At 45.1% G+C, this 14,313-nt stretch overlaps 1 protein-coding gene across 2 annotated transcripts in view; it reads right to left on the bottom strand.

The window, feature by feature from the left end:
* Positions 1-873: 873 nt before the first annotated feature.
* Positions 874-14,313, bottom strand: part of LOC121533659 (microtubule-associated serine/threonine-protein kinase 3) — a 44,884-nt gene continuing 31,444 nt past the window's right edge. For both annotated transcript variants that reach the window (XM_041839788.2, XM_041839787.2), the window contains 13 exons: positions 14,112-14,244; positions 13,646-13,811; positions 13,445-13,546; positions 13,119-13,241; positions 12,758-12,870; positions 12,388-12,548; positions 11,996-12,117; positions 11,393-11,632; positions 6,345-6,571; positions 6,105-6,227; positions 5,861-5,997; positions 3,194-3,381; positions 874-2,764 (listed from right to left, as the gene is read on the bottom strand). In XM_041839788.2, the coding sequence (XP_041695722.1) occupies positions 1,689-2,764; positions 3,194-3,381; positions 5,861-5,997; positions 6,105-6,227; positions 6,345-6,571; positions 11,393-11,632; positions 11,996-12,117; positions 12,388-12,548; positions 12,758-12,870; positions 13,119-13,241; positions 13,445-13,546; positions 13,646-13,811; positions 14,112-14,244 (2,911 nt within the window). In that variant the 3' untranslated portion in view covers positions 874-1,688. The remainder of the gene's footprint in view (positions 2,765-3,193; positions 3,382-5,860; positions 5,998-6,104; positions 6,228-6,344; positions 6,572-11,392; positions 11,633-11,995; positions 12,118-12,387; positions 12,549-12,757; positions 12,871-13,118; positions 13,242-13,444; positions 13,547-13,645; positions 13,812-14,111; positions 14,245-14,313) is intronic.

Genomic DNA, 14,313 nt, shown 5'->3' on the forward strand with positions numbered 1-14,313 from the left:
TTCAATAGGTTTTTCCCCTCATCAATCAATGACAAAGCAAAAACAGGTTTTTAGAAAAAACTGAAATATCACATTTACATAAGTATTCAGACCCTTTACTCAGTACTTTGTTGAAGCATCTTTGGCAGCGATTACAGCCTTGATTCTTGGGTATGACGCTACAGGTTTGGCACACCTGTATTTGTGGAGTTTCTCCCATTCTTCTCTGCAGATCCTCTCAAGCTCTGTGAGGTTGAAAAACATCCCCACAGCATGATGCTGCCACCACCTTGCTTCACCATAGGGATGGTGCCAGGTTTCCTCCAGACGTGACGCTTGGCATTCAGGCCAAAGAGTTTAATCTTGGTTTCATCAGACCAGAGAATCTTGTTTCTCATGGTCTGAGAGTCTTTAGGTGCCTTTTGGCAAACTCCAAGCGGGCTGTCATGTGCCTTTTACTGAGGAGTGGCTTCCGTCTAGTCACTCTACCATAAAGACCTGATTGGTGGAGTGCTGCAGAGATGGTTGTCCTTCTGGAAGGTTCTCCCATCTCCACAGAGGAACTCTAGAGCGCTGTCAGAGTGACTATCGGGTTCTTGGTCCTTGGGGACCTTCAATGCTGCATACATTATGTGCCTTTCCAAATCATGTCCAATCAATTGAATTTACCACAGGTGGACTCCAATCAAGTTGTAGAAACATCTCAAGGATGATAAATGGAAACAGGATGCACCTGAGCACAATTTCGAGTCTCATAGCAAAGGGTCTGAATACTTATGTAAATAAGGTATTTCTGTTTTTTATTTTTAATACATTTGCCAAAAAAATAGAAAAACCTGTTTTTGCTTTGTCATCATGGGGTATTGTGTGTAGATTGATGAGGTGGGACAAAAATTACATCAATTTTAGAATAAGGCTGTTACGTAACAAAATGTGGAAAACGTCAAGGGGTCTGAATACTTTATGAATTGCCCTGCAGTTTTGTATGATTCAAAATATACTTCAAACTGTTCAAGACGCAGTCCGGGATCTTAAGCACAACAAATTCGTAACATATTGTTTTAATTGGATTCGTAACATATCATATGAATTGCAAAAAAAAAAAAAAAGAATGTCATGGATGACGTAGTACACAATTGGATGATGTAGCACACAAAAAAAAGGGACCCATTTTGGCTCGTTAGCACCACTTTCAAAACTACTGGAGCATCACTTTAAGTCTATGCATACAACCCTAAATCAAAACATGAATGTGTAAAAAATTATCAGTCAAAACTTTCCTCTCCAAAAACTACTAACTTCTGTGAACTACTATTAGCAACTACTCTATCCCATGTTTAAAAATAGACATTAAAAAAAATATATAATGTCAATAGACAAACTACATTTTTATGGACACAAAACATGATTTAACCTTGGCTAGTCACTATCAATTTAACATTTTCCTTTTTTGGCCCCAAAAATCCTATTAGCTTATAAAAGTAATAAATAAGCCCAGGAAATAAAGTGCAATCTATTTCCTAGTGTTACATATTTACAAAACAAAATCCTGGATAAAGTGAAATCTACAAAACAAAATCAATGTGGCGATTCGTTTGAGTTCCTTCAGAGGGGAAATACGATTTTGCCCAAACATTTCCTTCCTTCAACAGTGAGTGTCAAGGTGCATCCTTGGAAGATATGGCTGCATGAAATGATTCCAGGAAATGTCACTTCCTTAGCTTCCCTTTCTGGGGGTTAGAGTCTACTGCGGTATCCCCAACCTTATCCGAGGCAGGCCTGTCTTTGTGCAAAGCAGCTGTCGCTTCTGGTGCCTTACTGGAGACGTTCACCATGAGAGAGACATCCTTAACCAGCTGCTGGGTGCCAATGTTGTTATCGGTAGAGTCGGGCTCCTGTCTCTCGTCGTCTTCCTCCTCTCCGTCTGAGCACGGCTCCCAGTCGTCCTGCTCCTCACTCTCCGTCGAGCCCTGCACAGCAATCTGAGGCACCAGGGTGAAGCGTTTCACCTCAGTCACCTCCTCGCTGGGTTGGGACATGGGTGTCCAGGAGGCTGCCCGCTGTTGGAGCCGGTTGGCTCCAGGGGCAGTGAGCATCACGGTGAACGTGGGGCTGGTCTTCTGGTCGTCAGGCTCGTCAAAGCTCACCTCCTGCACCGCCTCCTGCTTCTTGAAGGAGTCACGGCGCTCCGAAAGGTTGAGCTTCCTCATCACCACCAATTGCTCTGAGCGCTCCGCTGCCCAGTCCCTCAGCCTCTGGCATCCCCCGTACCCCCCCAGCAGCCTCCCGTGGTCCCCGAGGTAGGAGATCCCTCCGCCGCAGACCCCCTCCACCTCCACGTCCTCGCCCTCGCCCTGGAAAGGCACCTCCAACGTGTGCCTGCGGTGGGGGTACGACTTCTTGTCAACATGGTAGGCGCTGGAGAGCCTCTCAGCCGACTGCACCCTCTTGAGGAGGGGGGAGCGGGGCGGCTCTGCGCTGCGGGGGCGCACACAATGGCGGACAATGGTGGGGGGGGACAAAGTCTTGCCATGGACTGTGTGGAAGGTCTTCGTGATGCCAGGGAGGGGAGAGGGGGAGCGCTGGGGTGACAGAGGCTGGGGGGAGGAGTTGCAGGCCAGGGGGGACGGGGGGATGCTGCTGGTGGACTTGCGGCGGCCCACCTTGGTGTAGCGCTGGATACTAAGCTTGGAGCCCAGGCCATGCAGGGAGCTGGGCCGGATGTGTGCAGCCGGGGAGCTGGGAGAGCTGGAGCAGGGAGAAGTGCTCTGTGGAGAGTTGGTGTCTGAGGGAGAGGTCAATACAGAGTAAGTTTACAGTCTACCTCAAATGGGCTATTGCATTGTCATGGACTAAGACATTTGGACAAATATATATGGCAAGCAAAATGGGGAGATAAAGGTTAGTAGTAACAGTATTTATTTTTATTTATTTTATTTTAGCAGACGCTCTTATCCAGAGCGACTTACAGTTAGTGAGTGCATACATTTTCATACTGCCCCCCGTGGGAAACGAACCCACAACCCTGGCGTTGCAAGCGCCATGCTCTACCAACTGAGCTACAGGGGACTACAGTAGTAGTTTTAGTAGTAGCCTAGTAATACAGTAGTGACTGTAGCCATAGTAGTAATAGTGACAGTAGTTGGCTAGTAGTCATAGTCACAGTTACAGTGCTAGTAGCAACAGTGCTGCAGGAGTGTGGGCCTTGTCTTACCTGCAGCCTGGTGGTCGGGGGCAGGACTGCGGCAGGGGGTGGAGGGGCCAGGTGACATGCTGTGTGTGGGGGAGCCTGGCAGGCTCTCGCTGGACGACACAGAGTGGTGCTGCAGTCCAGAGTTGAAGCTGCGGCTGCTGTGAATCACCGTGCTCTGCTTGGACAGCTTCTTCAGGATGCTCCGCCGCCTAGGTCAGTCAGTGGTTACAAAGAGTTATGAAGGGCTATGAAGGAGTTGCGAAGGGTTTTGAAGGGTAAATAGAGCCATAACATTATTAGTATAGTATGTGATTCACAGCCTGAGATTATTTTTCTGTATGCTGCAACAAAAAAAAACGAATTGAGTATAATTTTGTTTTCTAATTGAACTGGTTGCATGATAATATCTATCAGGGTTAGGTCAACTTGTTTCACGATGATGACAGTAGAGTAATACAAATTAGAAAGGATACTCTGTAACTTATGTTTCTTAACTTAGTCAAGGCTTAGATTTATAACTCCATTTTGAAAAAAGGCAATACTGGTGAGGTATGAAGTTTGTTGTCATCCATGCAGTAGTGTGTAGTGATCTCGATTGAACACTGGGGAGAAATTCACATCAACGGGCATCAAGTTTCTTGGTGTCCACATCACTAAGGATCTATCATGGTTCACACACACCAACACATGCCTCCTCCCCCTCAGGAGGCTGAAAAGATTTGGCATGGGCCCTAAGATCCTCAAAACGTTATACAGCTGCACCATTGAGAGGATCTTGACTGGCTGCATCACCGCTTGGTATGGCAACTGCTTGGCACCTGACCGCAGGGCGCTATCGAGGGTAGTGCGTATGGCCCAGTACATCACTGGGGCCGAGCTTCCTGCCATCCAGGACCTCTATACCAGGCATTGTCAGAGGAAGGCCCAATAAAGACTCCAGCCACTCAATTCATAGACAGTTCTCTCTGCTACCGCACAGCAAGCGGTACTGATGTCTGGAACCAACAGGACCCCGAACAGCTTCTACCCCTAAGCCATAAGACTGCTAAATAGTTAGTTAAATAGTTAACCAAATAGCTACTCAGACTATCTGCATTGACCCTATTTGCATGAACTTTTTAGACTCGTCACATACGCTGCTGCTACTGTTTATTATCTATCACTTTATTCCTAGTTAAATGTACATACAGTTGAAGTCGGAAGTTTACATACACCTTAGCCAAATACAGTTGAAGTCGGAAGTTTACATACACCTTAGCCAAATACATCAAAAGAAATCAAAAGAAATCAGCCAAGACCTCAGAAAAAATATTGTAGACCTCCACAAGTCTGGTTCATCCTTGGGAGCAATTTCCAAACGCCTGAAGGTACCACGTTCATCTGTACAAACAATAGTACGCAAGTATAAACACCATGGGACCACACAGCCATTATACCGCTCAGGAAGGAGACGCTTTCTGTCTCCTAGAGATGAACGTACTTTGGTGCGAAAAGTGCAAATCAATCCCAGAACAACAGCAAAGGACCTTGTGAAGATGCTGGAGGAAACAGGTACAAAATTATCTATATCCACAGTAAAACGAGTCCTATATCGACATAACCTGAAAGGCCGCTCAGCAAGGAAGAAGGCACTGCTCCAAAACCGCCATAAAAAATCCAGACTACGGTTTGCAACTGCACATGGGGACAAAGATCCTACTTTTTGGAGAAATGTCCTCTGGTCTGATGAAACAAAAATATAACTGTTTGGCCATAATGACCATCGTTATGTTTGGAGGAAAAAGGGGGTGCCTTGCAAGCCGAAGAACACCATCCCAACCGTGAAGCACGGGGTGGCAGCATCATGCTGTGGGGGTGATTTGCTGCAGGAGGGACTGGTGCACTTCACAAAATAGATGGCATCGTGAGGAAGGAAAATTATGTGGATATATTGAAGCAACATCTCAAGACATCAGTCAGGAAGTTAAAACTTGGTCGCAAATGGGTCTTCCAAATGGACAATGACCCCAAGCATACTTCCAAAGTTGTGGTATTGGAGTGGCCATCACAAAGCCCTGACCTCAATCCTATAGAACATTTGTGGGCAGAACTGAAGAAGCGTGTGCGAGCAAGGAGGCCTACAAACCTGACTCAGTTACACCAGCTCTGTCAGGAGGAATGGGCCAAAATCCACCCAACTTATTGTGGGAAGCTTGTGGAAGGCTACCCGACACGTTTGACCCAAGTTAAACCATTTTTACTAGGATTAAATGTCAGGAATTGTGAAAAGCTGAGTTTAAATGTATTTGGCTAAGGTGTATGTAAACTTCCGACTTCAACTGTAGCTAAATTACTTTGTACCCATGCACATTGACTCGGTACTGGTACCTCATGTATATAGCCAAGTTATCGTTACTCATCATGTATTTATTATTACTTTTATTGTTACGCGTTTTACTTTTCTATTATTTCTCTGTTTTCTTTCTCTTTGCATTGTTGGGAAGGACCCGTAAGGAAGCATGTTTCTGTTAGTCTACACCTGTTGCTTACGAAGCATGTGACAAATACAATTTGATTTAGAATAGTGACTTTTGAAGTACGACTCTTGCTGGATGTATTTATATAAAATTGATGTGAATATATCATAACAATGGCAATACGGCAGCAATATTCCATTAAATTGAATCAGCACAAAACGTTTTCCCTCACCTGTCCTGATTGTCTCTTCTCTTGCTTTTCTTGCTGCGTCTTGCCATCTTTCCCTTGTGGCTGGTCTTTCGAGCCGGCCCAACCTTAATAGACGTGTTCTCCAATGCTGTAGTCTGAAGGGCCACCTTGCCACCACTCTGTTGGTGTTTCATTGGTATTGATTAAAGTTCTTATAATATCTCCCAACAGTGTTGGTATAGGTTGACAATAGGTATTGGTTTGAGGGTGTGTATTGTTTCTGTACCTTCAGAAGCAGCTCCATCATCTCTGTGTGGACCAGGCCCTGCACTGACTCTCCATTCACGTGAGTGATGAGGTCACCGGCCCTCAGTCCTGCCTCGTGGGCTGGGCTGTCATCTTCAACACTCTAAAACAAAAGTGGTTTATTATTATCACAATTACTCAAAAGTCTGTGTGGGATGATGCCGCCTTTTATTATGTAACTATTGGCTAATTCGGGAGCAGGATACCAAAGGGCACTCACCGAGACCATGTGGTGCACAGTGTAGACGTCGCTGTCGCCCATGTAGACGCGGATGGCCTGCATGGTGAAGCCGTACTTCTTCCCTGAGCTGTGGATGACGATGGGTGGCCGCAGGCTTCTGAGGCTAAGCGACAGGTCACGGCTGGGGGACGAGTCGCGGGACGAATGATTGGACGAGAGCGAGCGCGAAGAGATGGGGCTGGGCTGTAGGCCGCCGGGCATGTCATCTGGAATGGTACACAAAGGATGAGTTCAAGTTCAGGAAACGAGAAAAAGCATGGTGCAATGGTTGAATTTAGAACAAGAGACTGCTCTTGTTTAGCATTAGCTCTGTGCAAACATACCTGCCATACCACACCCTATTCAGCGATATTTGCCTGCTGGGCACTAGCAACCCTGTATGACTAACTTACACTACATATACAAAAGCATCTTCAAATTAGTGGATTCGGCTATTTCAGCCACACCCGTTGCTGACAGCTGTATAAAATCGAGCACCCAGCCATGCAATCTCCATAGACAAACATTGGCAGTAGACTGGCCTTACTGAAGAACTCAATGACTTTCAAAATGGCACCGTCATAGGATGCCACCTTTCCAACAAGTCAGTAAGTCACATTTCTGCCCTGCTAGAGCTGCCCATGTCAACTATAAGTGCTGTTATTGTGAAGTGGAAACGCCTAGGAGCAACAACGGCTCAGCCGTGAAGTGGTAGGCCACACAAGCTCACAGAACGGGACCACCAAGTGCTGAAGCACGTAGCGCATAAAAATCGTCTGTCCTCGGTTGCAACACTCACTATCGAGTTCCAAACTGTCTCTGGAAGCAACGCCAGTGCAATAACTGTTTGTTGGGAGCTTCATGAAATGGGTTTCCATGGTCGAGCAGCCACACACAAGCCTAATATCACCATGCGTAATGCCAAGCGTCGGCTGGAATGGTGTAAAGCTCGCTGCCATTGTACTGTGGAGCAGTGGAAACGCATTCTCTGGAGTGATGAATCACGCTTCACCATCTGGCAATCCGACGGGCGAATCTGGGTTAGACGTATGCCAGGAGAACTCTACCTGCCCCAATGCATAGTGCCAGCTGTAAAGTTGGGTGGAGGAGGAATAATGGTCTGGGGCTGTTTTTCATGCCCCCTTAGTTCCAGTGAAGGGAAATATTAACGCTACAGCATACAATGACATTCTAGAAGATTCTGTGCTTCCAACTTTGTGGCAACAGTTTGGGGAAGGCCCTTTCCTGTTTCAGCATGACAATGCCCCCGTGCACAAAGCGAGGTCCATACAGAAATGGTTTGTCGAGATCGATGTGGAAGAACTTGACTGGCCTGCACAGAGCCCTGACCTCAACTCCATCGAACACCTTTGGGATGAATTGGAACGCAGACTGCAAGCCAGGCCTAATCGCCCAACATCAGTGCCTGACCTCACTAATGCTCGTGGCTGAATGAAAGAAAGTCCCCGCAGCAATGTTCCAACATCTAGTGGAAAGCCTTCCCAGAAGAGTGGAGGCTGTTATAGCAGCAAAGGGGGGGATCAACTCTACTTTAATGCCCATGATTTTGGAATGAGATGTTCGACGAGCAGGTGTCCATGTAGTGTATTTCCCTTCTAAACCGTTACCGCGGAGCCCAGAGGAAGCTCCGATGACATTGGTATTAACCTGCAGCAGTGTTGGGATTAGTTACTTATAAAAAATTGTATTCATTACATTTAACAAAAGTAACACATTACTTTACAATATATACACCACCAGTCAACAGTTGACACACCTACTCATTCAAGGGGTTTTCTTTAGTTTTACTATTTTCTACATTGTAGAATAATAGTGAAGACATCAAAACTATGAAATAGCACATATGGAATCATGTAGTAACCAAATAGCCACCCTTTGCCTTGATGACAGCTTTGTACACTCTTGGCATTCTCTCAACAAGCTTCATGAGGTAGTCACCTGGAATGCATTTCAATTAACAGGTGTGCCTTCTTAAAAGTTAACATGTGGAATTTATTTCTGTCTTAATGCGTTTGAGCCAATCAGTTGTGTTGTGACAAGGTAGGGGGGCTATACAGAAGATAGCCCTATTTGGTAAAAGACCAAGTCTATATTATGGCAAGAACAGCTCAAATAAGCAAAGAGAAACGACAGTCCATCATTACTTTAAGACATGAAGGTCAGACAATACGGAACGTTTAACGTTTCTTCAAGTGCAGTCGCAAAAACCATCAAGCGCTATGATGAAACTGGCTCTCATGAGGACCGCCACAGGAATGGAAGACCCAGAGTTACCTCTGCTGCAGAGAATAAGTTAATTAGAGTTACCAGCCTCAGAAATTGCAGCCCAAATAAATGCTTCACAGAGTTCAAGAAACAGACACATCTCAACATCAACTGTTCAGAGGGGACTGTGTGATTCAGGCATTCATGGTCGAATTGTTGCAAAGAAACCACTACTAAAGGACACCAATAAGAAGAAGAGACCTGCTTGGGCCAAGAAACACAGGCAATGGACATTAGACCGGTGGAAATGTGTCCTTTGGTCTGGAGTAAAATGGGAGATTTTTGGTTCCAACCACTGTGTCTTTGTGAGACGCAGTGTGGGTGAACAGATGATCTCCGCATGTGTAGTTCCCACCGTAAAGCATGGAGGAGGTGTTATGGTGTGGGGGTGCTTTGCTGGTGACACTGTCTGTGATTTATTTAGAATTCAAGGCACACTTAACCACCATGTCTACCACAGCATTCTGCAGTGATACGCCATCCCATCTGGTTTGGGCTTAGTGGGACTATCATTTGTTTTTCAACAGGACAATGACCCAACACACCTCCAGGCTGTGTAAGGGCTATTTTACCAAGAAGGAGAGTGATGGAGTGCCACATCAGATGACCTGGCCTCCACAATCCCCCGACCTCAACCCAATTGAGATGGTTTGGGATGAGTCGGACCGCAGAGTGAAGGAAAAGCAGCCAACAAGTGCTCAGCCTATGTGGGAACTCCTTCAAGACTTTTGGAAAAGCATTCCAGGTGAAGCTGGTTGAGAGAATGCCAAGAGTTTGCAAAGCTGTCATCAAGGCAAAGGGTGACTATTTGAAGAATCTCAAATATAAAATATATTTTGATTTGTTTAACACTTTTTTGGTTACTACATGATTCCATATGTGTTATTTCATAGTTTTGATGTCTTCACTATTATTCTACAATGTAAAAAATAGTCCCCCAAAAAAACTTGAATACGTAGGTGTCCAAACCTTTGACTGGTACTGTGTATATATTTTTATTGTAATAATTGTTTTATCTATACTTTTTTCCCCCCTACCCTTCTACCATCCCTACCCTAAATGGAGTAAACTAACAGACAACAATACTTATACTGCTACTTACAGATATTTTGCTCACACCTACGGTACCTGTAGCTACATGTATTCCTAATTTCCTCTTTCTTCAAGTGCTGGATTTTCACCCACAGTGGTCAATCCACCATCCATTCTGATCTTAACTCCAACACTCCAATGTCTACAGATTACTTTACAATATTAGTTTGTGAGGAAAGTATTGTGTTATACTACTAGTTATATTACTTTGCGTTACTTTCATGAAAAAAACCACACATTCTATAGGAGGGAACAAGGCCGTGTGCACTCTAAAAGAGATAGGCTATTTACTAACTCAGGTCTTATCACTAGTTTGTCCTTTTATCTGTGGTGCTGCTTTCCTGTGCTAGTATACACACCATATATACTGTAAGCCAACCATCTGTACAGATTTCCTATCTTTTCATTCAAAATCTCTCTCTCTAGCTGCCTGTTCTGGTTATAGAGCACACGTACACAGACCCATAGAAATGTATAGAGGGCACACTTGCCACTACACAGGAAAGCCGTCTATGGCCTTTGTATTTGCATTTCTTTTTGCATTTTAGTCATTTAGCAGACACTCTTATCCAGAGCGACTTACAGTTAGTGAGTGCATACATTCTTTATTTTTATTTTTTTCATACTGGCCCCCCGTGGGAAACGAACCCACAACCCTGGCGTTGCAAACACCATGCTCTACCAACTGATCCTACATCCCTGCCGGCCATTCCCTCCCCTACCTTGGACGACGCTGGGCCAATTGTGCGCCGCCCCATGGGTCTCCCGGTCGCGGCCGGCTACGACAGAGCCTGGATTCGAACCAGGATCTCTAGTGGCACAGCTAGCACTGCGATGCAGTGCCTTAGACCACTGCGCCACTCAGGAATCTCGGGAATCTTCTGTTTTCACAGAAGTGATCAATGGCAAAGATCAGAGGTGCACCCTCTATACATTTCTATGGACATCAACTCATCATTACATTTCTCCAAACCAGGGAGATGGTTCAAGATTGACGTCGAAATTGGACGTCTATCCATGTCCTGAGGATGTCGGGAAATGCCTTCAAAACTGGCCACTATGGGCAACAGTGAGCGCTATTACCACCAAGTAGGCTTGGGTTTTGCTAGGGTGTTGTGGACAGAGGTGGTGGATAAGTGTTATCCCATGACTCTGGATCAGAAGTTTGCATGTTCGATCCCAGTCGTGGACACTGGTTTTACATTTTTTGTTTTAACCCTATCCCAAACCTTACCTTAACCATTTGGAATGAGTGCTTAAACTTAACCCTTGAATTCGAAATTTGATGTTTGGAGAAATGGAACGATACAGCACAGCAGGAGTCAACACAGTGTGTCAGAAACACTGAAATTTGACGTTTGGAGGAATTTATAAATTTGATGTTTGGAGAAACGTGGATAAACATCTAATTTTACAGTGAGACTGTGAGAGCTTGTTGCCTTCCTCCGCTTGCTCGAGAACTAAATGAGGAAACAAGTCGAGATCAGATCATGGAAACACGTGCCCGGTAGAGATATGATTCTGAAAGTAACGCACGTGTTGTTTGACAAAGTAACTGTAATAATATTACCCAATTTGAAAAAGTAACCCATTACTTTACTCCGTTACTCATAAAAGTAATCCGATTACGTAACGATTTACTTTTGTAACGCATTACCCCCAACACAGACCTGCAGTGATGATGAGAGACAGGGCGGAGATGGAGGCAGACTTGACGACTTTGCCCCCAAGCCTCTGTCGGTCTGGTGTCGGTCTGTCTGGTGTCTGTCTATCTGGTGTCTGTCTATCTGGTGTCTCCAGCTGGTTCCCAAAGCGTTGGGGGGCCCTGTGGTTCCTGGGGGAAGAGTGTTTCGCCCCGGTGCTGTTGCTACGAATACGGATCCGATGAAGGTTTGACACGACCACCTCAGCTGTAATACACAGGAATAAGGGTATAAATCCAATGGTGACCAAAATCGGCAATGTTTGAAGTATCTTTGCAAATAATTTTGTCTGGATGGAAGCTCACTCTCAACACAAGAGAAACTCTGTGTTTGTGCATAGATTGCTTTTGTTTTGACTGTTTGCCATTTGATTAGTCTGCACCCGACTTAATCCTGAATCCTCCTATCAACAAAAAGCAATATCACACAAATCTGTTTGTTTTTATGAGTAATGTTTCATAAGAAATTAAATATCTTATGTCACATCATGGGCAATAATTCAATTTTTGTTGGTTTCCATGAGGCTGTGCAAACTTGAACAAGAGTGGAGGGGCTTGGGACTGAGCTCACCTTCGTCGTCTGTGGAGAAGGCGAAGCGGGGCATGGTCTCCAGACTGTGGGTGCTGCTCATCACCAGGGGGCTGGTGCCCCTCTCAGAATGGAAGGAATTGGACGAGGCCCGAGGGCGCAGGCTGCATCACATCAACGGCAGTGTCAGTTAGGAGGAGAAGGGGCAATGGTGACACATACTATCTACAGCTAGAATAGTCATTTATGCCGTGTGTACCCATTGGATGCACACACTCTATTCAGCAACATTTCTTAACTTTTCAGAATTAATCATAATTTGATGCACTTTCACCAACTGTTCAGCAGTGCTTCCGATAAGGACGTATTTTAACTCCTACACAGGGAATCCTAACAGAAACAGAGAGCTACAAACTCGTCCTGGCTCTGCTCACCTGCCCCTGCGATCTTGGTGCTGGCGTTCCTGTCTCTGGATGTCTCCTCCCGGGAAGGGTGTGAAACGCCCATCCCAGCCCTCCTTGTCCTCACTGTGGCTGCGGTCTGATGAGAAGCTCAGGTTGGACGGTGTGGCCAGATGTTCTGTGCTGCTGTACACCTGAAAGCATGGAGTAGCCACATTAGCTAGGGTGGCCAAGTTTGGTGAACTTGGCTCCAACAAAACAGTTTTTTCTCTCTCAGAGATTTAAGGAGTTTTCCATTATATTGTTTTTATAAAGAATTGCTCAACAAACTACTAATATTATTGACATTTCTTTATCTGTTCTGTGACAAAATTACTAATATTTGAAAAGGTATGTTCCGAACCTTGCTGAAGCGGTTTGACCAGGAGGAAAACTGACGGATTTCCAGGGAAGACTCTTCATCGTTGGTTTCGTCATCCTCATCTGAGGCCAAATGGTGGTAACGCTCTGAGCGAGCTGAAAACATGAAAACGCAAAATGCGTGGAACTCAGGAACAGGGACCGTACCATAAAATCCAACCAGGATATTTAGTGTATTTCAGGAAAACATATAATTTTCATTAAACATAATTGACTAATGAAAATATCAATCAGCATTAGACAGACATGAAGAGCAAATATCACTACATCTGCAGAGATATACTGGCAATAGAAGGAAATGGATCTTTGTCTTAATAAGACCACTTGTGAAGGACTGCCCATACTGTCAAAGTAGCTGGTGTCGTCCTCCGCTTCCAGTTGAGGGATGAATTCTGCTTTCAGTCGGAGTAGTCCGTTCCAGTCCAGACGCAAGAAAAAGGGGTGTTGTTTGACCTCAGATGCTCCTCCTAGAACAATATATATTTTTTCGATTACGGTCATGTGTGCAAACCTCAGAACAATAGCCAACAGCAAAACGTCAGACTAGGATGTTGGGAAATGAAGACGAGGGCTCGGTTCCAATATCTAGACTAGCAATAGGGCTCTAGCAATAGCATTCTAAGTGGGATACTAGAATGGACATTGGAACGTAGTTGTGTGGTCTACGAACCTGTCCCCAGGCGCTCTAGAGGGCCCTGCCTCAGCAGCCGTGTGATCATGTCCTGGGCGTCTGCAGGTAAAGCCTCATCCCCACCGGGCCAGATGATGTCATCTGTACATCGAGCAAGCACACGTTAATGAGAGGATCTCCACATTGAACACAATTAAAGAAAGCCTATATAGTGTACATATTCCATCAATGGATACTTACCACTGACAACCTGCCCAAAGAGTTCCTCGGGTGTGTCCCCAAAGAAGGGCACACATCCTACCAGGAACTCATACAGGATGACTCCCATGGCCCACCAGTCTACTGGCTTCCCATAGCCCTGTCTCAGTATCACCTCTGGGGCTATGTACTCTGGGGTGCCACACACCTAGAAAACCACACCAATAATATTCAGTTATACCGTAACATTTGCATTCAGATTTTTTTAACACATTGGAGTTTAGTTACACAGTAGTTATGAGATGGTACACCTATACTGGGTTGAGTATTTGAAAGTATTTGACCTATGCATTTGACCCTGGTGTGAGTGTGTGCATGTGTATGTATGTGTTCAAGAAACGTGCCTTGCATTTCGGTATATTGTTTTCCTATGCCTTATTATGGAGCTGAATGTATTTATAGTGAAAGGACATAAAAAGGGTTAAGCGGTTGAAAAGCACCGACTCACCTGTTTGTCGATGAACTCCCTGGTGTCTTTCTCCATGTGACCCTCGTAAAGGTTAGTGGTCATGTTCATCAGGCCAATTCTGGACAGGCCAAAGTCAGTCAATTTGATGTGGCCCATAGAAGTGATCAACAAGCTGCAGGTAGGATGGAGAAAAATGTTCAAGCTAAATTCTCTTCGACTTAAGGTACAGTGCCTTCAGAAA

The sequence above is a fragment of the Coregonus clupeaformis genome, chromosome 20 (genome assembly GCF_020615455.1).
Source record: "Coregonus clupeaformis isolate EN_2021a chromosome 20, ASM2061545v1, whole genome shotgun sequence".
Lineage (NCBI taxonomy): Eukaryota > Metazoa > Chordata > Actinopteri > Salmoniformes > Salmonidae > Coregonus > Coregonus clupeaformis.